Source organism: Camellia sinensis, chromosome 14 (assembly GCF_055761805.1).
Source record: "Camellia sinensis isolate YWXY chromosome 14, ASM5576180v1, whole genome shotgun sequence".
NCBI lineage: Eukaryota > Viridiplantae > Streptophyta > Magnoliopsida > Ericales > Theaceae > Camellia > Camellia sinensis.
The window spans coordinates 12,621,823-12,648,685 of NC_138974.1; the positions used below are offsets into that span (position 1 = coordinate 12,621,823).

The 26,863-nt window shown below is 36.1% G+C and overlaps 1 protein-coding gene across 1 annotated transcript; it reads right to left on the bottom strand.

The window, feature by feature from the left end:
• LOC114286335 (BTB/POZ and MATH domain-containing protein 4) lies at nucleotides 1-25,051 on the bottom strand. Its single transcript, XM_028229486.2, has 4 exons — nucleotides 24,356-25,051; nucleotides 17,643-17,988; nucleotides 16,967-17,243; nucleotides 1-531 (listed from the first exon to the last, which is right to left on the bottom strand). Exons 1-4 carry the CDS (start codon nucleotides 24,748-24,750, stop codon nucleotides 344-346), a joined length of 1,206 nt encoding a protein of 401 aa, XP_028085287.1. The 5' UTR covers nucleotides 24,751-25,051; the 3' UTR covers nucleotides 1-343.
• Nucleotides 25,052-26,863: the final 1,812 nt, after the last annotated feature.

Here is a 26,863-nt window from a genome sequence, read left to right on the forward strand (position 1 = left end):
TACACAAGTAAAACCACTTTCTATTAAGAAATTGTACAACTATGAACTTTGTCAGCACTGACACAGAAAAAACACTACTGGGACTTCTCTGCAGAACAAGAGTACTAGTATACTTTGCCCGAAAACAAACACAGCCTTAGGGTCTATACTAGTAAAAAAAAAAAAAAAAAAAAAAACTAAGTTTAACGACAGTCAGTCTGTTTCTGACATACCAACATCATACATTCATGAGAAAAATGTCTGAAAAACATATATGTTTTCATTCTATTAACATTTTTCTGTACCTTTTTTTGGCACCATCACCATCATTATACAAGAACAATGATATCACTGATTGTCAAAATCAAGTCCTCTGCCTCACCCTCCTGCTATTGGTGTCACCACCATCTGAAAGTTGGGCCCAAACACTTCGCGACTTTCCACCTCCACTACTACAATCATCTTCACAACCTGCCAGAGTCTTCAAGAGCTCGGACTGCAGTGACGGGCAGTTTTCTTTAAGATACTCGAACCCATCAGACCGCATAACAGCTGCAACATAAATTCCAAATCAAGGTTAAGAAATAAAAAATTATGCACAGGAAATGTAATGCTACGATCAATCAATTAAACCAAGAAAATCCCAAGAACAGTTCCAAAGCATGATAAATTTTGTAATGTGCAGCAGGGCATCACGCCGTCTTACAGTCAAAGCACATTTAAACCTTCGCAGATTTCATTTCTAGAAACTTCTCCGCAGGGCACATTAGTAAAGATTAGTAGCCTCTATCCACCAAATCCTCCCTCCATCCCTTCTCACAAAGAAAGAAATGAGCCATAAAATCACTTTCTTAGCTCCTTTGCCACTGCAAATGCCTCATGTTGTTTCAATTCAAAAACAAGGTTCTCAAACATCAAGTTTAATCTTCAGAACCATGGAGAGAACAATTGGGTTGAAATTCTAGCAAAATGAAACAGAAGAGCATACAGGCATATTGAAAATAAATACCTTTCAATATTTGACTATAGTAATACGTTTTTAGGAAACAGTTAGTTACAATTTAGAAATCATCCTAGCCCCGCCGTATGTAGTAATAGATGAATGAAAAGAGATATGTAAAATACAACAAGAACTACAAATTAGTTGCGTCAATGTTGAGCTTGAAATATGTCACAAGCAATATTATCTGGAACGTGAATCATTCTGGTACATAGAACTAGGGCTGCAAACGAACCGAGCTATTCATGAATAGCTCGTTCGACCTCGGTTCGATTAGCTAATAAACGAGCTCGAGCTAAACGAGCCGAGCTCGAGCTGACTAAGGTTTGGCTCGGTAAGGCTCGCGAGCCATAGTATATAAATAAAATAAAAAACTAGGGGTTCCTTTGTGTATCAAATTCATACGCTGCTCTGCTCCTGCTTGCTACTCTTTGTAACCTACACATTCCTAATCCTATTACTGCTGCAAAACACTCAACAATACAGATCTGGCCAACACTTGAATCAATCGCACAAACTCATCAACTCTCAGACACTCAAACATCAACAACAACGGTATAGTTTCACTGCTCTGGTGAAGATCTGAGACTGAGAGATTATTCTTCTCTCTTGAATCCATTGTGGTAAGTTAATCTTCTTCTCTCTCTCTCTCTCTCTCTCTCAATCTCAACCATGGTGTTTTACATGCTCATATGCACACACAGTACACTTATTTCACTTCACCATTGACCCTTTCTCTATCCTCTCCCTTCAGTCTCCTGCTAGAGTGAAACTTTATTCATATTACATGTATACATTTGTCCCCTGTTTTTTTTTTTTGATTGGTTTTTGCTCCCTGTTTTCAACATATAAATTAGGAAAAAATTACAACCTCTCCCATGATTCACTCAATTTTTAATTCAACAAAAATTCAAAATATATTAGTTAAAACTTGTATAAAATCATATGAATGAAATTGTGAAGGCACGATTTTAAAAACCTTGATACAGAATAGCAGGAGCAGTGTACAAAGAGTAGCAAGTGTCGGCCAGATCTGGATTGTTGAGTGTCAACTGTTTTTTTTTTTTTGGATTGGTTTTTGTTCCCTATTTTGAACATATAAATTAGGGAAAAATTACAATCTCTCCCACTCAATTTTTAATTCAACCAAAATTCAAAATATATTAGTTAAAACTTGTATTAAATCATATGAATGAAATTGTGAAGGCACAATTTTAAAAACCTTGACAATACAGAATGCTTGAAATTTTACACATAAAACAAGAATGATGAACCCATACAAGGCTTTTGAAAAACTTCAACATACATGGGCCATTTTAATTTATGAGTACAATGATAGCATTTCTTTCAAAGGAAATAATTTGGAACACCTTTCAAATTCAATTCATTAATCTCAACACCTTTTTTTTTTCCAAGAAATCATTTATTGCAGTTATGATGTTAAGACTCTGTTTAGTATTGTTTATGACTTACCTTAATTTATTTATTTATTTTAAGAGTGTAAGTTATATTGTTTGGTTCCGTTTTTATTTACCGTTTGTAAGGCAAAGATCTTTCTTTGGAAACCTCTTATAAGTAGTGAGCATGATGCACTGCCAAAACCAGAATTTGCTCTGCAATTTTGAAGATGAATTTGCATTTCAGTTTTGGATGTGATTTTAGTACTTCAATAATATTGTAGTTTATGGTGCTATTATTTTGTGCTTATCTATATGTATATATATATATATATATATCCATATTCAAATATGGGTCTTGGTTACATTTGTGAATAAAGATGATTTATTAATTTTGTGCTTTAACAATTTAATTTTTGATGCTTTGTTTGGGTAATTTTCTATCTTGGTTTCACTTATTTAATACAATGGTTGGTTCAATTTTCAGTTTCTTAATGTATTATTATTATAGTTCAATTTTATATTGATTGTTAATTTATTAGTGTATTAATTTATTTGTTGCACTATTGTTATTTTTCTTAGATATGTCAGACAGACAAATTAATCTCACTTCTCTAGAGCAAGATTCTTCTACACCGTTTTCGTCATTTGAGGAGTCATCCACTAGTCCACTGATGGATACAGTTAATGACGATGCAAATGATGTCAATAATTTATTTAAACTAGAGGAAAATGCAAGAGAAAATGGAGTTCCCGAAGACAACTATCCATTCCAAAAGAAGAGTAGGAAACAAACATCAAAAGTTTGGAATGAAATTAAAGAAGTGGTTCTTCCAGATGGTACCAAGAAGGCTGAATGCATGCATTGCAAAACAAGATTTGCCATTCCTTCAACGGGTGCTACAACTCAACTTCTTAGGCACTTGAACAATTGTGCTAGACGACAACTTGCTGACAAAAAGCAAAGGATTCTATCACTTGAGACAACCGGGTCTAACAGTGTGACCAATGTGACAGCCTTCAAGTATGACCAAGCAAAGGTGAGGGAAGCTGCTTCTCATGTGATACTTTATCATGAATATCTTTTTATGCAAATGGAGCATGTTTTATTTAACAAGTTCATGAAAACTGCTACTCCACATTGGCAAAAGATAACTCGTACCACCGCAAAAAATGATTGTGTGTCGACTTCTGATATAGGAAAGAAAAAGTTGAAAACATTATTGAAGAGTGTTAATAGGATTAGCATTACAACCGACCTATGGAAGTCAGGGCAAAAAATTCAATACATGGTTGTCACGGGTCATTTTATCAATAATGACTGGAAGTTGCAAAAGCGTGTTCTTAACTTTTGCAATGTACCACCTCCACACACTGGGGTTATCATTGCGGATGCTCTTCACAAGTGTCTAGTTGAATGGGGCATTGAAAATAAGGTGTGTACTATAACAGTGGATAATGCTTCATACAATGATGTTTGCTTGGGAATTTTGAAAGAAACCTTTGCAATGAAAAAGTTACTTTTGGGTGGAAAATTTTTTCATGTATGTTGTTGTGCCCACATAGTGAATATCATGGTGCCTGATGGGCTTGGCCAAATGGGAGATATTGTTGATGGTGTTCGAGATGGTGTCAAGTACTTGAGTGCATCAGAAGCACGTCTTAATTAATTTAGTGAGATTGCTAAGCAATTACAGTTGCCTTCAAAAAAATTGATTTTAGATTGTCCAACCCGGTGGAATGCAGCTTATATGATGTTGTTTGCTGCTTTGGAGTTTAAAGATGTCTTCCCTAGAAATCAAGAAAGGGATCAAAGTTTTGTTTACGTGCCTAGCCTTGAAGATTGGGTGAAAGTTGAGACTGTATGTCAGTTTTTGGCAATTTTCAATGAAGTCACAAAGATGTCTTCCCTGAATATCTTACTTCTAATTTGTTCCTTGCAGAGGTTTGGAGGATAAAAGAAATATTGAATGAAAAATCGGTGAATGACAATGACTACATTAAGGGGATGGCTTTGAAGATGAAAAAAAAAAATTGACAAGTATTAGGGTGAATGTAATTTGTTGATAACTATAGCTGCAATGTTGGATCCAAGATTCAAATTGATGCTTGTTCAGTTTTGTTTTCCAGAGATCTACCCAGAGGCAGAAGCTGCTAAAAACATTTCCGTGGTGCATGAGGCCCTATATGAGCTTTACAATGAATATGTTGTTATTCATACTTCAAGTAACAATGAGCAAAGTTTGCAGCAAAGCACTCGAGAAGCTAATGATTCTAATAATGCTACTTATGGTCTTGGAAAAGCTCTCGGGACGGGAAGATCTAAATTTGAATCTTTTGTTAGAAAAGCTGATACAATTCAGCCTGCAAAATCTGACTTGGACATTTATTTAGAAGAAAGTGTCTACATATGCAATGAATGTTCAAATTCCCATTTTGACGCGTTGGAGTGGTGGAAAGTGAACAACCCCAAGTATCGAATATTGTCCAAGATGGCAGCTGATATATTGTCAATTCCAATCAGTACAGTGGCGTCGGAGTCGACATTTAGTGTTGGGGGTAGAGTTATTGATCCCTATCGAGCATCATTATCAACAGAAACAGTCCAAATCTTACTATGAGGATCTGATTGGGTACGTGCACTACATGGACTCAAAAAGGGATCAGATGTAAGTATTTTTTTTAATTATTAACTTTGATCCATACAAATACAATGACAAATTCCTTTATTATCAATTTATGTGAAACAAAATACTAAAATAACATATTATTGTTTCTTTTGATAGACTATGGAGTCATCTTTCAAAGAGATTTTGCTTCCTTAGTTTGACATCTTTGGGTATGTTTCATCTTTAATAAACTAAATTTCTGAAGTACTATCATAAGATTCATTCATATATAATAATTCTACAGTTACAGGTTGAAGGCTCCTGCGAAGTTCCAAAGGAATGAAGACTTTTTGGTGTGTTTTCAAGTGAATCGAGTCAAGAAATTAGTGGTTTAATTTTTGGTTATTATGTTTTGTTTAAGGATGCATTGTGTAATGTGTTATATTTAAGGATGCACTATATTTTTGGCAATTATGTTTTGTTCAAGGATGCATTGTTTAATGCATTGTGTAATGCACAGATTTCTTTATTACCAGTTGTATATAATTTTTTTTTTTTTTTTTTTTTTTGGGGGGGGGGGGGATTTGATGCACAGATTCTTTTTTGAATGCATAGATTTCAGGTTTTTATTACAAGTACATAATTTTTTTTTGGATGCACATAATTCATTTTTTTAGTTATAGATGGGAATTGGAATTTCGAGCTTGTTCGAGATCAAGATCGAGCTTGAGCTCGTTCAAGCTTGTTTGCGTTGTCGAGCCTAAACGAGCCAAGCTCAAGCTTTCAAAACTATCCAATGAGCCGAGCTCGAACATAATTTCTGAAGCTCAACTCAAGCTCGAGCTTCTCCCATTTTGACCGAGCCGAGCGTAACCATCTAAAAGCTCGGCTCCGCTCGGCTCATTTGCAACTCTACATAGAACGGGAACTAAAGTATTGGATGTGGTACAATACCTAGTGACACTTTTTCCCACAATGAATCCTCATTGTCAATCCTATCCTCAAAGTTCCTTTCCAATCACATGACCCCCCCCCTCTTTAAAAATAAAAATAAAAAACGAAAAAACAACACACTTCCACAACACTTTTGCTCTCTTTTTGCCTCCGAATACCCAGAAATCAATTAAAAGCATATGAGGACCAGCCCTGGAGCCGCCTAATGATCATCAACCAAAAGAAATAGGCGGCGCCAAAGGTTTAATGCCACAAGACAATGTAAGAATAAGTGGTTCAAAGATTCCCCATCCTTCCTACACATGATGCACCATTGAGGAAAAAGAGAGCGATTCGGCTTCTTTCTTTGAAAGGTATCTGAGAGGAGGATTTGCGCCGAACAAATAAACCGAGCGAAAAGTTTGGCTCGTTGCCTTGCGTCGCAACCGGGCTAGCTAGTTGGCTTGGGTCAAGGGTCGAGCTCGGTTAAGCGATGGCCTAGCCCTTGACTGGGTTGGGTTCTTCACCGCGCTTCAGAGTTAGGCGGGATTTGCCTAGACAAATGAATGGCGCTTTAACCAGGCTAGCTAGTTGACTTGGGCCGAGAGCCGAGCTCGATTAGGCAATGGCTTTGCCTTCAACCAAGCTAGGTTCTTCACCGTGCTTCAAAGCTAGGCGGGATATGTCTTGATAAATGAATGGCACTTTAACTAGGCTAAAAGCTTCGGCCGAGCTCCAAAGTTGGGCGGAATTTGCCTTGACGAGTGCATGTAGCTTGACCGGGTTCAAAGTAGCTAGCTAGGCATCTCAGATTTAGTCCGGTTGGGGATAGCACGATCCCAAAGGTTGGTCGGCATCAAACCGCGCTATGGATAGCTTGACAGGAATATACTATGTGGCCCAATTGGAATGCTGGGAAGAAAACCCGCCAGTCGTACGCATCAATACCGTTTGAATGTTTTAGACAATGTTGTTTGACAATATTGATGCGCACACATGTAAGCAAGGTTTTGAAAAGCGGTTGCGGTCGCCGTAACGGTAGCGGTGACGCAGTTGCGGTTGCGGGGTGTAAAGGCCGTAGTGTAACGGTTGCGGTAACCGGAACCGTGAATTTTTTTATTTTTCGCACAATTTGAAAAAAACTTACCGATACGCATATTTTTTTTCCATGATCATATTTATTGGGTTAAAAATAAATATTAATCAATTTTTATAAATTTTTAAGTATGATCCAATATATTTCATATTTTTAATTCACTATAAATTGAGTTTTTTACATTTTATTTTAATAATTAATGACTTTATATTATACAAAAAATCAATCACTAACTATTATATATAAGATAAACAATGACAAAAGTAAGAGAATAAATAAGAGCCTAAATATATATATATATATATATATATTTTAACCAAGCCAAATAGATAATGACCACACTTATTATTATTATTATTATTATTATTTTCAAACAATATATAGATAGACACACACAAACAAAATGGTTTAGTGATAGCAGCTGAATAGAATAGCATAGGTCTTACAACTTCAACAAATCAATAATATGTTCTTCATCTTCCCTCTTCTCTCTCTCTCTCTTGCTTCTCCATTTTCTCTCTCTGTCTTCCCTCTTATCTCTATCCCTCTTCCCCAATTTTCAGCTTTTTTTTTGTATGTTTTTTCGAAAAAAACAGTTTGGAACCGTTACGTAACGGTGCGTAACAGGTCGTTACGGCTGTTATAGCACCGTTACGACTGCTACGGCAGCCGCTACGGCCAACACACCTGTGAATCTCAATCACATTGCAAAAGCGGCCGTAACGGGTGGCAGTAACCGCCAAAACCGTTACGTAACGGTTGCGGCCGCTTTTTAAAACCTTGCATGTAAGGCAAAGAGAGGATAGTACATCCACGCATCCAAGAAAGGACGACCGAGGTAGCGCACGCACAAACTATATAAACGCTGCAACACCTCCATGCAAAAAGTTTGCAATCTCTTACACTAAGTGATCCTTGTCTCATTTTTTCTCTCTAAAGGTGCTAACTTGATTGTCAAAGGGGTTTTCTAGCAACACACCCGTCGGGTAGCTCACCGTCACTGTGTTTTCAGGTTATACAGCACCGTTCGGAGTAACGCAGAGCTTGGTTGCAAGGAATACAGAAACAAAGAATATTTGTTCACCACACAATATCATTAATCATAATGCTTCTGTAAGCAAAAGACCATATAAAGATATTCACTTTGAAAGGCACAAACACTTTCCAAATTTTGTTTATGAAATGGAAAAGAAAGGTCATTAGGCTCATAATAAGTTTACCAAAAAAGACTTACATGAAAAGATACTAGAAGAATGAATGAGCCAAACCCACTTATCGATCATATTTGGAGATAAAGAAAAGCCCTCAACCAAAGACAAGATTCTTTGAGCCTCCTCTTCTGGAATTGGTTCATCATTCATGATATTCTCTTGAGAATGAGATGCATCTTTGAGCCTCCTCTTCTATCAAATTTGCAATAATGAAAGTTGGTTTGTTTTCTCCTTCATCACCAAGATTTACTTAACAAAGATCATCTAATGTGGCTTGAGCTCCTTCCTCAAATTTTGTTGGTGCAGGGTGAGTTTCATCTTCATGAATGTCTTCTGACGCCTCATGTGGTAGTCATGTTCACTAAGAACTTTCCTTCAGCTTCATGATAACCCAACCCTTTTGTCCTTCTAGGGACATGATTCCCTTGTTGAAGGGCTTTCCTCTGTGAAGATGTCAATGCAATGTCAAAGGGTGTAATTGTTCCTATTGACACTTTCTCAGGATCTAGACCAACCTTTACCCACATTTGTGCAACTTTTGTGTAGAAGCTAGATTTCTTGAAACTTGAGACCTCTTCTTTTGGAATTGGTTCATCATTCACCTTTTGTTCAACATTTTCAAGTGAAAGGAATATGATGCCTTCAGATTTTTTCACATCTTTTTACTTCATGCAATCCCTGTACAGAAATGAGCATTAGCATAATAGTGTCAACCACAATTGTCCCCTCTTTTCTGTGGAGGCAATATTTGATGCATTAATGGAAAGTTGAAAGTACGACATAATGATTATGCATCCAAGGACACCCAAGCAAGGCAATATAAGAGGTGTCTATATCAATGACCAAACATTCAATATCCTCTTCAAGGTCCCTAAACTTGGTTTGTAGTTCAATCTTCCTCATAGGGTGTTGCTAATTTTGATTGAATCCCTGAATCATGAAATGACTTGGGTGAAGGTGTGAAAGTCCTAACAAGCTTAAGGCCCTTCTTGGTAAGAGATTCACTGTGGACCCTCCATCGAGCATAACTCAAGAAATCTTCACATCATGGATAAGCCCAGTGATAAACAAAGGGCAATTATAGTCCGTCACTATTTCCGAATGTAACCATGGCCATGCGTGAAGCTATTTTCCCTTGACCTTTTTCCTCAACCTCTTTGTGGAAGTCTTCCGACTTTGACAAGGCATATATTAAAGATCACTGAAGTTCCAAAGACATTTTCAATGCATCACATAAGCTCAATAGTGCTGGAATTTTCTTAAGTTGAGCTAGTACATCATATTTCACCTGCTATTCCTCTAATGATACTTGTTGGACTTCTTTTTGTGCTACTCATGTTTGAGGGTCCTGTAGATTTTGTGGTCTCCTCTGGTATGAGAGATGAGTTTGACATACATCAAAAATGACTTTTCCATTGTCTTTACCTTCTTTTGCCTCATCACTTATCTGGACCATGTTCACCGATCCAACTGAAGATTGATCATCATCCTCAGTCATTTTCCATCTTCCTGAAGCTACATTCTTGTTGCATTTCTTAAAGCAGTGTTTGGTAGGGGGATTTGGGACGAGATTTGGAAAGATATAGAAAAAAGGGTAGTAAAATGTGAATAAAATATACTTACATTTCACCTAATTTCACATACCTTTTCCCTTTCCCTATTCCCCTTACATATTTTGGAATATTTTGATAGTACATTGGTGGTATTAAAGAATATTCCGAAGAATTTTCTTTGTTTCTTGGAGACTTCTACCATGTGGGGGTCAGAGTATGTTTTAGGACTTCTTGTGTATATTCTGGCGAAGACAATGTATTCTCAAGAGAATCAACTATAAAAATAGGAGACATATGATGCAATCTCCTTCCTTAGCCTCTGAACAAACTACAATTTTCTTCATCATCACTTATCATTTTCTCTTCCTTTCTCTTATCAAAATATGCCTGCAACTCCAAATATTGAAGTTTTGGAGACAGGAATTCCTGAAGTGTAACTGGGATGAGGGGGAACTACTCTATTTGTTCATTACAAACCAACTTCTCTCCCTTTTTTCCCTTCTTTTGGCCGTGTTTTTCCCCTTGCTTTTGCTTACTTTAGGCCTTTTCTTCTTCTTGGAATCTTTCGGTTTCTATTATCCTATAGAAGTAAATTGAAACTTTAACTTTCAACATGGCATTTCGTCTTTCCATGCCTTTTGGTTCATAAACAACCCATTCATATTTATTTTCATTTTCATTTTCATTATCATTATCGACAGTGACTAGGTTAGCAGATGCCTTTACTTGTGAAGGGAGCTCCTTGTAGGAGCTTGTGCACTATGAAGCACGGGCACGGGTACGGATAGTGATACGAGGGTACGTTACGAGTACGCCGATACGACAAGACATAAAAAAAATAGGATATGGGTACGACTGGGGTACGTCAATAAATTTTTTATTTTTTTTAATTTATAGTTTGAGATTCAATCTACAAATCAAAGTTCAATACCAAAACTAAAAGAAAAAATTACAAAACCAAAAGAGAAATCATAATTCAATACCAAAGTAAAGTCTATAAACTGTTTTAATGTCATTAAATAGGAGAAATTACAAAATAAAGTTTCATTCCAAAAGCAAGCTAAGCAAAATTTGAAAACTTAAAATTTCAATTTTCACTTCCATCAATTTCATCATTAAATAATACATCTTTCATTTCTGGCGCATCAAGTTAAGAATTTGTAATTTCAAGTAAATCAAAATTCTCTAATAAATTAAACTTATCTCCACTCATGTCCCATAACTTGGTGTACCCTCAATGTACCCATCTCATAACCATGAAGTACCCACGGAGTACCCAACTATCAAAGAATGTATAAGAAGTACCCGATATTTATATCGAGTACCCGGTACGCATGCAGCCCTATCAATATGAGTACCAGTACCCGATATGAGTACGACAACATTTTTGGAGTACCCGTTCTTCACAGCTTGTGCATGTTGCGTTCAAATGGATGCCTCTACTGTTGCGAATTGTGTCCTTCTAAGAAGCATGAACACAGTCACGTGACACGACATGGATATGAGACAGACATGCCGACACGTCAATTTAAAAAAAATATAAGACATGACACGCGGGGGACATGCATAAAATATATAATTTTATATATTTATTATATGTTATATATATAAATATAGCATTCAAAGATAATAAAAAATACAATATGGCACTAATTTCTATAAATTTATTGATTTTTATTTTATTATTGTATCTTGAGTTATTTTGTTCAAACTTATAATTAATTTCACATGTATTTAAGCAATAGACACGTGTGTCCTCTAAGTGTCTAAAGTCTTTAAAAAAAAAAATAAGACACGTTTTGAAGAGTGTCGGACACGTGTCAGAAAAGTGTCCAAAGAATGTCGGTGTCTGACACGGACACGACACGGATACGTCACCTTCTTAGAAGTGCCCATGCTTCATAGGTGTCCTTTGTTGTTTAAGTACACTTCCCGTGCCTATCATCATCTTGGTTTGCAACTTTTGCATTTTCTCCAACATAGTAGCCATTTCTCGTAAGGCTGCCTCCTTTTCTTTAAGATACGTTGGCCATGTTGGGATTGCAAGTTTCGGCCATCTCCACCTTCAACATCATTACTACAATGACTTTGGTGATGCCTTTCAAATCATCATTTTCAATGTTGGTTAAAGCAGATGAATTGGATGAGACAAAAGCATCCTTTTCATACAAAGAATGATCCATCCTTACAACTTTACTTATACTTAAACATCGAACTGTGATGCTGTGTCCTGAGCCTTGGCACGGGCCATCGATATTGTCATTGGTCCTTTTCTTGCAAACTACTCCCTCTGTCCCAAAATAATAGTCCCTTTTAGGGAATCTAACTTTTTTTGGTAGTACAATAATTGCAGTTTAAAAATATTAATTTTTCAAAATTACCCTTTGATAGTACTTTTTTTGGGAATATCAATTATCATAACTGTACTTTTTGTGTTGTTAATGAATTTAAAAAAAATGACAAAATAGGAAATTTACATTATTTTAGTCCTTGATTTTTGAAAAGGAACTAATATTTTGGGACAATGAAAAATGGAATAAGGGACTAATATTTTAAAATGGAAGGAGTATAAAGGATCTGAGAGTGTACCCTTTTTACTCATTGTTTGTTTTGTTGATCCATCTATTGGTGCTGACATAGATGGCGATTGGAATAAATTTGGACATTGCCCTCCGATTGTGGGCAAGAACATCTCTCATCGATAACTTTACCTAACCTTTAAAGAGGTTCAAATTTGACTTTCCAACAAAGCCTAGTTCCCCAAATCCCCTTAATGTGAAGATAGGAAATCAATTTACTTTGGTGTTCATCCCTTCCAAGAACCTTTTCAATAGCTTCAATAACATTTGCAGCCACAAATTTTTGCTCTAGCTCCATTGGCTTTATTCTTCCTTTGCCTTTTGTCTTGTTGAGCTTGGAACATTTGGCGATGCATCAAGCATCAAGTCAAGCCCCTACTGGCATGGAAGGAAGAATTTGCATTAGTGCGTATTGCAAATTCATATTCCTCGTGTATTTTTGATAACAGGGAGGGTTCTAAAACGTCCCAAAACTACAGGAGCTCGACGTTGTTGCATTAAACTCCGTTGAGCCAACGAATGTTCTTCCTTTTTAGGAGTCATTGTTGACTCCTCAAAAATGATCAAATGGGTAAGGAAATTCCAAAAAGCCAAATTTTGTGCTTTTACCATAACCTTTGGTTCAAAGGCTAGCGTTAGCTTAGCATGGTTCGGGGTTTGGGTCATCACCTTTCTTCCGATGGCTTTAATTATGGCCCAATATTCAGCAGAAGCATTCATTTGAGCAGACTCCGCAATCTTAATGAAATTTTAAGCCATTCTGAGTAGCTAGGCCACAACATTTTGTGCTATACCCATAGAAGTTACTACAAGGGCCATAGTTGCAGTCTGGTCTGCCTCCTTTGCTTGAACCAAGAAATTCTAGGTTCGAGCTAAGCATTCACATAGTCCTCAGAGGACTCGAGACTTTTAGCCTTTTGAAAAAGAGTACTCTTCATAGCACAAGCTACCCATGGGGACAGCCGAGAGCATTCGCTCTAGAGACCCTTGGGTAATAGGCATAGGAAAAAGAAGCGATCTTTCCATGATCTTGCTTTCTCTATCCCGAGAGTTGACCTCTTTGACAATCACTTCAACATTCCTATATCAAGAAAACACGTCAATGACTTAAAGTGAAATAAACAAATAAAATCTGTGCTTCAAAAGATAGGAGTGGACAAACAAGTCCCACTAGGCATCCCAAAAATTTCTAGACTCAAATTTCGAAATGTGAAATGTTTTAACACATTTCAAAACTCATGTTACAAACATCCATTGTTTAGTTTTTAGACTAAACAGTGTTGTGACTATTTCATAGCAGGTTCCGATTTTCGAACTGGATTCCAGATCATTAATTATGCACTTTAAACAAGTGAACCCTCCAATTAATGAAGAACAAAAAAAAATTAACAAAGGAGAATTTAAGCAAAAAAATTGTTTTATTAAAGTTTTGGCAATTTAAAAACCCTTAATACACAAAGCACAATCAATGAATTTGGAACCCTTTACACATAACTTGTCATCGTACTGTGTGTTGGGGTGTTGAGTGTTGAACGTTTGTTGCTCCTCACAATTCCCTAGCCTATAACTCTCTCTCAACTCACACCTTTCGAATTTTTAACACATTTCAAAATTCATGTCACAAACATCCATTGTATAGTTTTTAGATTAAACAACAAAACAGTGTTGATTATTTGATAGCAGGTTCCTATTTCGATCTAGATTCAAGATCGTTAATTACACACTTTAAACAAGTGAAACCTCCAATTAATGAAGAGAAAAATTAACATAGGAGAATTTAAGCAGAAGAATTGTTTTATTAAAGTTTTGGGATTCAAAAACCCTTAAATACATAAAGTACAATTACTAGGTTTAAAACCCTTTACCTACAACATGCAATCGTAGTGTATGTTAAGGTGTCGAGTGAATGTATGTGCTCCTCACAATTCCGTAGCCTCTTAACTCTCTCAACTCTCAATTTTTGAACTCTCTCAGTCTCTCTTTTCTTTTTAATCGTCTTTATGTTTCTTGCTTTCTGATCACCTTTCTGCTTCTCGCTTTCTGAACCCTTCTCCTGTGTGATGTTCCTTTATTGACGGTCATCTACACAATGAGTCTTATCTTCAATTTAAATTTCAAACTTTATGATAACATCATTTGAATTTAAGTTTAATGTTATCGTATAAAATTTGATTAACCATACATCTAATTAACCATATTGATCTTCTAAATTTCATTCCCTATAGCTTCCTTCTTGTAGGCTCGTTCAACTTCTATTGGAGGGGCAAAGGATCTAAACACGGATTGGCAACAAGGAATCCACTGAAAGACCAAAGCATTGGTTGCTTCCACTTGTGGTCTTCTTTTACACACCAACCACACCCCTTCCCCTTTCTCCGATCATAAAGGTCAGTGCAATAGGTGTGGAATGCTCTACTCTACACAGGTTAGGGTTTACAGAGCTAGGGCTGATTGTACATGTCATCCTTTGATTGTATCCATTGTCTTGTAGACTCACGTCACTTAAGTTGTATTGGCTTAAAGTTCCCGCATAACATCATTTAAATGTGATATTATTGTATCTCAACTGATCATACTAATCAATTTAGGGTTGGTTTCCTACAGCCATTTCACTATACGCTCTTTAGGTGCCATCGTCTGATTGAATGTATTGTCTTCTAAACTATATAGACTCCACGTGTCACTGGTATAGGTTCAAAAACTTTGAATCTTAGGGCCTCATCCCATTGAACCTAGAACCTTAACACAAATTCGGTTGAAATTTATGTACCCAACAGACCCCCTATTTCTTTGGTCCTATACACACCAAAATTGAACCCTACCTTTTCTTCTTTGAGCACCCACCATAATCCCCACTCTACCCTCCCTTTCTTTAGACCCCCCACCTCTGCAATCCTCTTCCTCTGGTAGGCTCCCACCACATCACCGACCACCGTCCACCGGCTTATAGGGTGAAGATGAGCATGTTGCGGTGATTGCGAAGGGGTCGCAAGGGTAAGTGAGTGATAAGGAGGGGCTAAGTAAGGAGGAGTTGGGTCTGTGCAAAAGGGAAGGGACTAGAGAGGCTGGAGAAGGGTGAGATGGCTGGGGAGGGGTTGGGTGGTGGCAGCGAGAGCTGGAAATGGGCAAGAGAGGGCAGCCTTAGCTGCTAGTGGTGGCTAGAGTTGGTGGCTGGGGTAGGGTTAAGGTTAGTGTTTGGGGAGGTTAGGGATGAGCTCAAAAATGAAATTTTATTATAGGGTAAAATTGTTAATTTTTTTTTGGATGGGGGTCTAAAGGATTAGTGTAGGGGCATTTAGCAGCGCCCAACTAAAATATTTCATGTTGAATCAAAATAACTAGGCTATAGGCCTTCAAATATTGCCATAATTTGGATTAGCTAGAGAATATTAGGAATGTTGCTACAATTCGAGCAATCTCCATCTCTCTCCCTCTAACCCACTCCACTCCAACTATGCTTCGTTTTCTTTGTCTCTCTATCTCTCTTACAAGGAAGACCATTTGGCTGCTTCCTTTCCCTTTTCTCCATTTTATCAAATAGACTATGATCTATTTATTTGTTTTATTCTCTTCTTTTGTGTCTCCTAGAGGCTCATTTTTTTTCCCTCTATATGTTGTGTCTCTTTTTTATTGCAATTATACAATAAAATATAGAGCTATTGTTCAACCATTTTTTATATGTATTTTGTTTTCTGTTATTTTAGTGCATCCTTTTTGCATTACATGGCTCATCTTAAGAAGCAGACACTGAGTAGACATATCATGTCGAACACCTATGTCAAACATGACACTCCTAAAAGCGTGCAAAGTGTCTTAATTAAAAATTGAAATTTATAATATTAGACACTTTTACGACACTTCTACCTTTCAAACATAAGTTATGAGATGAATCTCTTCATAGTCACTATTTTGTATTCTTTGGGATGCAACTTCTGCATTCTAAATATGTTTTGAAACATTTAATGGATAAATAAATCGCATGTAATTCAATGTTCGACAATTGTTTTGCATTCTTTAAAATGAAATTGTTAAGTGAATGATATCTTAACGTTTTAAGTTATGAAATATGCACCTTTCTAATTTTAATCAGTGTCATGTTGCTTCTTTTTTTTTTTTCCCCCTTCTTTTTCTTTTTCTTTACTTTTTTTAACCTTCAATAAACTATTCACATATTTGATACATAATTGACATATAATAAATTTATAAAAATCTAAATTTTTAACGTGTCCCAAGCATATCATGCCCTACATTTTTTTTTTGAATTGTCGTGTCAGCATGTCCGTGTTTGTGCTTACTTAGAAGGTATCCAAAATACATAAGTCCTCTATTTACTACCGCTGCAGAATCCAACTACTAAGAATATCATGCAAACCTTTATGTATAAGATTAGTAATAAATCAGCTCAATGTACGGTTGCAAGAGAATGGGAAAATTCAACCAAGTGAAGTTAACAGATTGAAACATCTCATTAGAGGTCTCATGACGAAGAGTCCCAATCAAAGATAATGTATGAAGCATCTCCATCCGTGAGAAACAAAGAAGTAAGGAACTTATCCAAATGGGAAGGAAGGAAGGAGGTGAAGACAATATGGGAACCAGAACAATTTACCTGCAAGGTTTTCAGCAGCAAATCTTAGGCACACTGCTTTCAATTCAGTGGCATGAAAACGGTCGGCCAAAGCTAGCACTTTTGCTACAGAATTTACGGATATATACTTGCACAGATGCGATTCACACAAGCGTCTTAGTCTTCCCAAATCATACTTATCAGCAGCAGCTAACAATTTTGCTGTTAATGTTTCAGATATAGAGGATGTCGATGATGAACTAGAAGCTACCAACTCATCTTCAACAAGAGCATCTCTGTATATAAAGTGCAGCATTGCCTGTCACAGAATAAAATTTTATGACAACTGCTCAAAAATAGCAGAACATCTTATTGGAAAAACGAAACAAAAGTGATAGCAGTACTAAGGGGCTGTTTGTTGCAGCTTCTATAAGCTGATTATAGCTTATTTTAATTTGAGAGTCTGTACCAAGCTGTTTGGTCCAGCTTCTGCTTACAACTTGTAAGGCAGAAATAGCTTAAATAAGTAGAAAAAAACTAATTATTTAGAAGCTGGGGAAAGGGTGCTTTTAGCTTCTGTTTTTTGATTATCAGCTTTTAGCTTAAAAAAAGCTATACCAAACAGGGCCTAAAGTGCACAATACAACTAGAAAACCAAGAAGATGATCCACTGCTTTAATGGAACAAAAAGAAAAATGACAATGAGCAAAGCTCTCACCTTAAAAACCTCGGGTTCCATATCTGTAATTGCAACCTCCTGTGTATCACCTTCTGACCCATCAATCAATTCAGACCGAAACACTGGGGATCGAGCAGCCAATACCAACTTATGAGCATTAAACTTTTCTCCCGCCACATTGAAAATAACATCTGAACCATCGATATTTTCCAGCAGTGTACCGAAATGTGCTCCAATATCAGAATCTGGGACCTGAATTGAGTGCAACCTTGGACAGTCTATTGCAGAAACCACAACTCCAACAGTACAATTGATTTTCAAGCAATCATCTTTAAGATAATCTGAAGTTTCAAGCAACGCTCTTCGGAAAAAACGTTTATATCCCCTGTATAATAGCAAGATTAGAACAAACGAGTGTCTTCAAGATACAAATAAGATTGAAGATGAAGGGGAGAAAATGGTAAACTGGATGAAACTTTTTTGCTTGTTTATTCTACTTGTAGTATAAATAATCAATTGTTCCACACATAAAATTAGCCAATTCGAACAGAACAGGTTGGGAGACCTGCGGGTGAGGCAAAAGAATTGAAGCAATATAATTATATAATATAACTATATAAATAACAATAAAAAGTACAGGAAAGGTAAGTAGACCAGAGATGGTGAGAACAACCATAAATTCTTTTTTTCTTCCTCATTAGTCTGGATACATTCGTTTATCTAGGCCCCAATGTTGACAATGTTGCTCAATCTTCTGTAGATACTACAATCCAACTCCCTGGGAATATATCTAAATAACTACATCACCCACCTTGAAGCATTTCTAGAAGTTCATTCTCACACTCTAATATACATATTCTCGCAAGTGTTATTAGAAAATGTTAATACCTTAGCGAATTACGCTTTAGAAAGTATGTTCCACAATATGGCACACTTCTGTTCCAAAACGTAAAATTTGGCAATCCAAAGCGATCCTAAAAGTAGTTCCAATATATCTCCTTTAGGTTCCTTGGGAGGATAAAAAATAGAGCATAACGACCTAAAATTTAAGGTGAGTGCAATTTTAACATGACAACATCAAAACACAGTGATAATATAATGTTCATAAAAATGTGTTGCCATATGATTAATTTTGGAAAAAAATAAATAAATAACACTAATAAAATAATAATATTATCAGATGTCTAATTGTTAAAAAATTCTCCATATTAAAAATATCTTAAATTGTTACATTGTAAACTACACAAGCCTACCTCTATCATACCCCAATTTAAAGCATGTAACGTACCACATTCCCGTTCCATGTACCGGAATGATCCACATTCTAGGTAACATAGTCGCACTCTAATATGAATATCAAGAGGATGGACATACCAATGCGTACGGATGCTTTGGAGTATGTGTCAGAAAGCAATGATGAATATATTGACTCGGATTCAGTTGTTGAAGAATCAGATTTTTTTACCAGCATTGAAGAGCCAGATTATGAATTTGGTATTCTTTTCAAGGATGATGGGGACAATAACCACGAGGTGACAGTAAACAGAACATTGACAGATAACATCCACAAAAAGTGAATTGCAATGAAGTCCTTGATTTTGAACTATGTCACAAGGAATCTGATTTAAATGAGCCTAAACTTTTTAATCAAGGTTGTCAAATTCAAGATCCTACATTGGATAGTTGGAGGGATCCTACATCAGATAGTTGGAAGGAAACAATGTATAATAATTTTTATATGAATAAACATTTACTAAAAGTAGACACAAAATAAACATAAATTACACTTAAAAGAAGTGCAAATATGTGAAAATTATAATACACCATGTAAATATGAACATTACTCCCTCCGTTTCATAATATTAGTCTTTTTTGGAAGGACATCTTATTAATGTATTCAAATTAAAAATACAAGACATAAGTTTCTCAAATTGTCCCTATATTCCCACCCTTAAATATATTCATAATCATTTATGAGGAATAGTTTTGGAAATTTGTAAAATTTTATGCTTTTGACTTTTGAAAGAGGACTAACATCTTGAAACATTCCAAATTAAAAAGGACTAACAGTGTGGGATGGAAGGAGTAAAATAACAGAAAGTTTAATAATAGAAGTTTTGCATTTCATGAAACTAAGAGAAAATGGTAGAGAAGAAGAATTTTATAACAGAGCATTTTATACTTTCATTTAGCAGTACATAAAAGAAAAAGAAAATAGTAAATAGATTAAAATTCAACAAAGGGAAAGCAATAAAAGAAACAGATTGGCTTATGTATCTACAAAAATCTAGAGTAGATGCATTCTACCATTGGTACTAAATAGAACAGAGAAATTACAAGAGCAAGAGAAAAAGAGTGAGATTTTTGGACACTAAAAAGAAGAGAATCCGACAAATGTATAGAAACAAAAAGTGACAATCTACTATGCAACAATGAAGAGAGAGATGATGAAGCATAGTTGGAGAGGGGAGTGTATTAGCCTATTAGGGGGAGAACGAGATGCTTGAATTGTAGTGATGTTCTTCAACTCTCTAATTTTCCCGAATAACGACAATATTTGAATTTCGACTGCTCTAGTTTAATTTTCTTGGCCTGTTTGATTCAAAAAGGCCAACTTTTGTTTAATTGGAAACAGGTGCAATTGGTATTTAGGCCACAAACCTAAAAAGTAACAAAAAAGAAGCCACATACAAAGCAAGCAAGTTTTAAATGTTGGACAAGTAGGATCCAACCCTGGATCAAGATTCCACAATCTTACAATATCCAAGTATCAAGATCGAAAGATCCTACCAGCCCAAGATTTTCTACCGGATCCATATCAATTTTGTCCAAATGGATCATAAGAATATCATCATAGGATCATAAGATCCAAATCAAGATTTTAACAACCATGTTTTTAATAATTATACTTCAAAGGGGCATAATTTCTATAATATTTTTGTGTTATGAAGCACGGTGACCCAACACAACACAGACACATCTATACATCAATTTTCCAAAAAAGCATAACACAATATGTGGGAAACATGCTCAAGATATATAGCATAATAGGACATGTTTTGACGTGTGTCCAACACATGTTTGGAAGTATTTGACGAGTGTGGAAGAATGTCTGATATGCACACGCCCCCTTAGAAATGTCCATGCTTCTAATTTCGGGGCAGTTGAGGGGCAAGGTTGTTAAAATTGGGATCCTAAGTAAGATAGTTGGAAAGGTCAGATTATAGAATTGAATCGAGGATCGTAAAAATAAAACAAGAAATTATCCATAATGAAAATGTATATTAAATAATTTTAAAATCTTTAAAGAAAAATAATAAATTTGATATAATGCATCTTTATGTTAACATAAATTGGAGGAGATATTTGGAGAAAGAGTTTATAGTCAAATTTCTTATATAAATATACACATATACATACCTATATAAGGAATAAATAATAATAATAATAATAATAAAAAAAAAAAATTAGTAGGATTTGGATCGTACACGATTTTATGATTAGGATCGTAGTCACTTTAAAATTCTACTGAATTTAAGATCCTAGTGTGATCCGAATCGTTTAGCCCAACTCTCCTACAATCCGGATCGGGATTCTAATAACCATAGTTGAAAGTATTGGTGGTTCAAGGGTGAGTGCTTGTGAATCTATTCTAAACTATGAAGGTGCTTTTGCTTTAGAAATATTCATGCTTCATTGTTTTCTTTGCCATTTTGAAAAATTCGTTCACCATTTAAAAGGATAAGGGGATGAAAAGTTCTACGAAAAATTGCTAAATAGGGTCAAGTTAATGCTTTTTTTTTTGTCAATTTGACTCGACCTTTGAACACATTTTGCCACTCCGTCTCTTGTCTAAACTCAAGCATGTGCTTAATGATTGATCTGTTTTGAATTTGCTTTCCTCATTTTTTAAGTTATCCATTCGAATAAAAAAAAAAAAGGGTTGCACAAGAAAAATTAAAGGCAACACTAAGGTGCAAGGGAAATGTGAAGACAATAGTTCCACATAAAAGTCCTTATACAGAATGTCAGAAGGATCGGTAACGAAACCATCTTGACTATTGACGTCCTTAGGAAGAGGCATAAGATATTATTGATTGGTGTTGTATGTAAAAGAAAGTGGGAAAGAGTATCAACCACCTTTTGCATTTCCCAACAGCCAATGATCTATGGAGGTTGTTATGTTCAATGAATTAGAATGTCATCATCCCCAATTGCACCAATTATGTCAAAAGTAACACTCATTTATGCATGTTAACATGACAATTCACAAGATAAGCAAAACTTATGTTGCTTGAAATATGAATCGTTCCGATATGAGGAAAGAGCATGGACATGTGGTTCATCACATCTTCTAAAATATGGCTTGGGTAGGATAAGTTTGTATACATTTCTCAGAGCATTATGGTTCTTTCTATTTACATTTTTCTACCCAAAACTCTGTTCTCTTTAGATTTTAATTAACTAAAGTCAATACTTTATCCTCTTAATGAAATAAATAATAAAGAAAAAAATGAATTGCTTTTGGATTGCTAGATTAATCATTACGAAGGGGCATCACCATGTATTAGTCAGGGTGTTCAATTAAACACCCTAACCTTTTTAAAAAATTCATTACTTGTATATGATATAGAATGAGCAGTAGTTTAACACGAACTCGTGAACACCTTGACAATATTTTACAATTTGTAGACATAAGGGGGGAAAATGGACAAAAATATTATGATGACCGCATATTTTTACTATATCATCCAATCCAACATATCCACAATCATTGGTCCCGTTTGGGAACTTGGCTGTTTTAGTTGCCTATTTGACTTTTTGACTATTTTAGCCTAACTAAAAAAGTCATTGTTTGAGATGATAGTTTGTTTTTTTGTAGTTGATTTGATGGCTATGAGAAAAAAAGTGAAATGATTATGGGTTAGATGTAATCTTTTAGGATTGTTTGGCAACCTGCTACTTTAGCATACTTATTTTTTTTTATCTTATTTAGATCACATCACCTCTCTACTTTTCTGCGCATCTTTTCGTAAAAAACAAAAAGTTACTAAAATAGCATATTCCCAAACAACCCTTTCGTCTTATTGGTTATTTTAGCATATTTTGTTTTTATTGGCTATTTTAACCAAAAACCATCTTTCCAAACAAGGCCATTAACACAATAAATTCCCTATGCTACACAGACTAGGGTATGGTTGCTGGGTGTGGATGCATTTCTAAGGTTCAGACAAATCAAACCCCAAAAATCAATGATACAAGGACTTCAAAAAATGGTCTAAAAATTAGATATGGATACGAGGATACGTCGTTTAATTGGAAAATATATATAATTTTATATATGTAAAAATAAAATTCATTCACGCTAATATTATATTATATACAATGATTTATTATAATTTTAATATATTGGCAATGTAAAATATGGAATTCAATGATTTTTAGGGATTGTTTGGGATGACTTAAATAAGTGCACTTTTTGTCTTTTTACGAAAAGATGTGCAGAAAAGTAGAGAGGTGATGTGATGGAAAAAATATAAAAAGATAAAAAGATGGATTATTTTGTGTATGCCAAACTTGGCCTTACTATAATTTTAATATTTCGGTAATAATTTTACTCCATTTCTTTCCCTCAAAAAAGGAAGAAAAAAAGAAGAAGAAAGAAAAACTAAGAAATATTTATTTCAAAATATAAGGATCGGATCCTTTCCCATATCCGTACCCATGTGGGGTCATGTTGACATGAGCACTACAGCAAAACTAAAAAGGCCACGTAACATAGCAGGCTCATTCCACATGAACCACATTAATATTCAACTTATTGTAGGTGTGTTAATTTGTCAAATCGGACCATAAACAAAATATAATTACAAAAAATTAAGTATAGCATTACTGATACTGAAAACATCTGACAACTAGACATATCTGATATTCTGTGTGTGTGTGTACACACACACACACGAACTTCTTATGGACTCCTTGAGAATGATTCTGATCTAGTTGATGGCCTAGTAGAAGTACAAAGTGCTATGGCGGGATCCTCACGGACAGAAAAACACCCTTCTTAAATTCAATGTATATTCTATCAAAATTGTTTCTTTATATACATATTTGTTAATGGATCATTTATTGGATTATTTTCTGCATTGCAAGTGTCTTATGAAGTGATTATTTGCATTCAGTTTCACGGGTCATGCTAACAAGAAGCTCAATAGGCTATTAATAAAGCAAAATGCTAAAAAGTTAAAATCATAGGACCTTTTTTACACTATCCAAAACATTTTCACATATCTATATTCACACATTTCAATGCACTTTTCGTAAGTCCGTCATTATGGCCATCTCCAATCCTTGACTCAAACCTATATCAAATTTAAATTTTAGTAAAAATCATGCAAAGCACCCTTCACTCCTTGATCCAAACTTATACCAAATTGAGTTTTACTCGAATTTTTACCCAAATCAAGGGAGGCTCGAATGTTTACTCAAAATTTTCAATATTTTGTGGCTCTCAAATCCACTCTGCCATTAGTGAACATTTTACTCAAATTTATGCTTAAATTTGAGTTTAACCATCGGAGTGGTTCATATTAGTTCCAAAATGTAAATTAATCTTTTCTGATAACACTGAGCAAAAACCATATGGAATTAACTAGTATACACAATAAATAAAATAAAAATAAACCCTGAATTAAGCAAAACCCATGTTGAATTTAGCTTTGGATACACCATGTCTTCATGGAAAAACATACCACATGCTGCCTCGATACTTCAATGTATACGGTCCACTCTCCAACGAGCGATCGAAATGGCTATGAACCTTGTGCTTCCCTTTCCCACTCTGATCAAGCAAAGTCAATTCAAACAAAGCCCTAACATCCGTGCCCTCGCTCGCCAGCGCAATGAAAACCGACACGTAAGTCGAATTGTCCTCCGGATTCTTCCCATCTGGGTAGAAATATATCGCCCATTGGTACCCTCCAACTGTGAAATTATCGCTCGCGATGTGTTTCCCAATTCCCATACCTTTCGCCAACGAATAGCCCTGAATTACGAACCTGTGCGACCCATTCACGGTCTCGGTCACCGATCGAGAGCTTGTCGGCGAGACCAAGGGGTTGTTCTCTAGCGTGAAGGACTCAGACATTGAATCAGAGCTCTGGAAAAATGGAGCTCATGGAAGGTCGTGGTAATCTGTGTGAAATTGAGGGGTTTGAGTAGGAATTTTAAGAGAGAGAGAGATTTTGGTTTGGGTATTCAATTGTTGAAGATTTGGGGGTTTGGGATTCTGAGAGAATCTTGTTTGTGAGGACGGAGGAGAGAGATGGACTAGGGTTTTTTTTTTCTCCTTCTCTCTCTTTCTCGAGGAAGTGTTATCTGTATTCGTTGGAGTTTTCGCATGGGCAGATCCAGTTGGTTTCTCAAATGGAGCGTTCTGCTGGGCTTTCGTCTCCACGTCATAATTCGAACCTTTTAGGGTGGGTTGTGTCCTGAGATTTGAGAAGAGATTTAAAAAATAAAAAAAAAAGAAAAAAAAAATTTATTCATAAATTTTATTTTTTTAAAAATTAAAACATTTAGTCCTAAATGCACCCTATTTTATTTTGATAATGTTGTTTATTTAATTTTCATTATTTTGTAGGTTCGAGTAGTACTCCTTTTGTGAAATGTTTGTTTCATCAAAAATCAACAACATCATCAATAACATCAAACATTAACAAACATCAACTACATCTTCACCAATAAATTCGAACATCATCATCAACATTGTAAACATCATCACCAAACTCTCTCTCTCTCTCTCTCCCCCTCATTTTCCTCTTCATCGTCTTAGGAGTCCCTCTCCTCTGTCCACCGCCTCTCCTCTAGCGACGCCACTCCTCTGTCCACTGCCTCCTCCTCACCTACTTCAAGATCCACCACCAGAACCATTGCCTCTCTCTCTCTCAGATCGTGAAACCCTAGGCGGCGATCCATCCATCGCACTATTAGCTCCTACTCCGTAACCGCCGCAGACGACAGCGACTGCGCCGCCTCTGCTGTTGGAAACCTCAAACCTGTCTTCGTTAGAAAATATTGTCGGCTTTACCTCATCAGCGTAGCTCGATCAACGTCCAATGCGATCGCGGTGGAAGAGAAAACGACCGATTTTCACTTCTACTGCCTCTCTCCACCCGTGGCTATCATCTAAGGGTCCATGACCTACCAGATCTGGATCTAAACCCTAGATTCAATGACAGAGAAGATGATCAAAGTGGGGTTTTGTTGATAGTGGAGATGCGATCTGAAAAAAGGGAGTTTGAAGAACATTACTGTGTTATACGATTAAGCCCTAAAATTCAAATTTTTGGTTGATGTTGTTGGACCGGAATGTTTGATGTTCACATGTTGATGATTAATGTTGGTGATGTTCGATGTTTGATGATGTTTTTTTAAAGTTTGATGTTGTTGATGTTTTTTGATGATGTTTTGTTGACGTTTGATGTTTGATGATATTTTTATAATGTTGTTGATTTTTGATGATGTTTTTTTAGTGATGTTGGTGATGTAGTTGACGATTGTAGACACCCCATTTTTGACCGCCCTTAAGACTTGGGCACTACTGATGGTTTGCTCGGTGTTGAGAGATGTATAGGGCAAAGAATCAGTTTCTTCAGCTAGAAGAGAGGCAAATCTTTCAAAACACTTTGTTTAGGGTTTTGGAGTTGAAGAAAAGAGGAAAGGAGAGGAGAAAACTAGTTTGGGAGAAGTTCGGCATGAATCCGGGTAGAAGCGAGTCGAGCAGCCCTCGCTGAATCGGGCTTATCTGTCTGTACACTTGGAGTTTAGCTATGGGGCCACCACCATCGGAAAGCTTACTTCCGGGACTTCATTTTGCACTCAAGAATCTCCTAGAGTCAAGTCCGGGTGGGGGAGATATGATCAGTTGAAGTCGGGCATCATCCCGGTTGGATCTAATCTGCGCGGCTTCACGAAAAAGGGCATAACTTTTTGCACAGGAGGAATTTTGATGCAAGGTTTGCGCCATTGGAAAGCTAACTTCCGGGGCTTCAATTTGTTTAACCACCGGCCATTTTTTGACATTGGAATCATCTATCGGCAATCTATTTTGCCGACCGGAAAAATATTATGCCGACCGGCACTTTATTTTGGCCGACGACCAAATTTTCTGGCCGGTTTGCACCATTTGCACTCTCTAAGCCTGGTGCATCCCAGCTGTGCCAGTTGAAATGCACCAGCACACTCCCCCGTGCATATAT

Excerpts from the sequence above, each read along its gene's own strand:
- LOC114286335 (XM_028229486.2), bottom strand. The coding sequence starts at position 24,750 with ATGTCTGAGTCCTTCACGCTAGAGAACAACCCCTTGGTCTCGCCGACA. Across the intron at positions 17,989-24,355 it reads AAGTATCGAGGCAGCATGTG|GGGATATAAACGTTTTTTCC; the intron begins GTATGTTTTTCC and ends GCTATTATACAG. Across the intron at positions 17,244-17,642 it reads TGGAACCCGAGGTTTTTAAG|GCAATGCTGCACTTTATATA; the intron begins GTGAGAGCTTTG and ends ATTCTGTGACAG.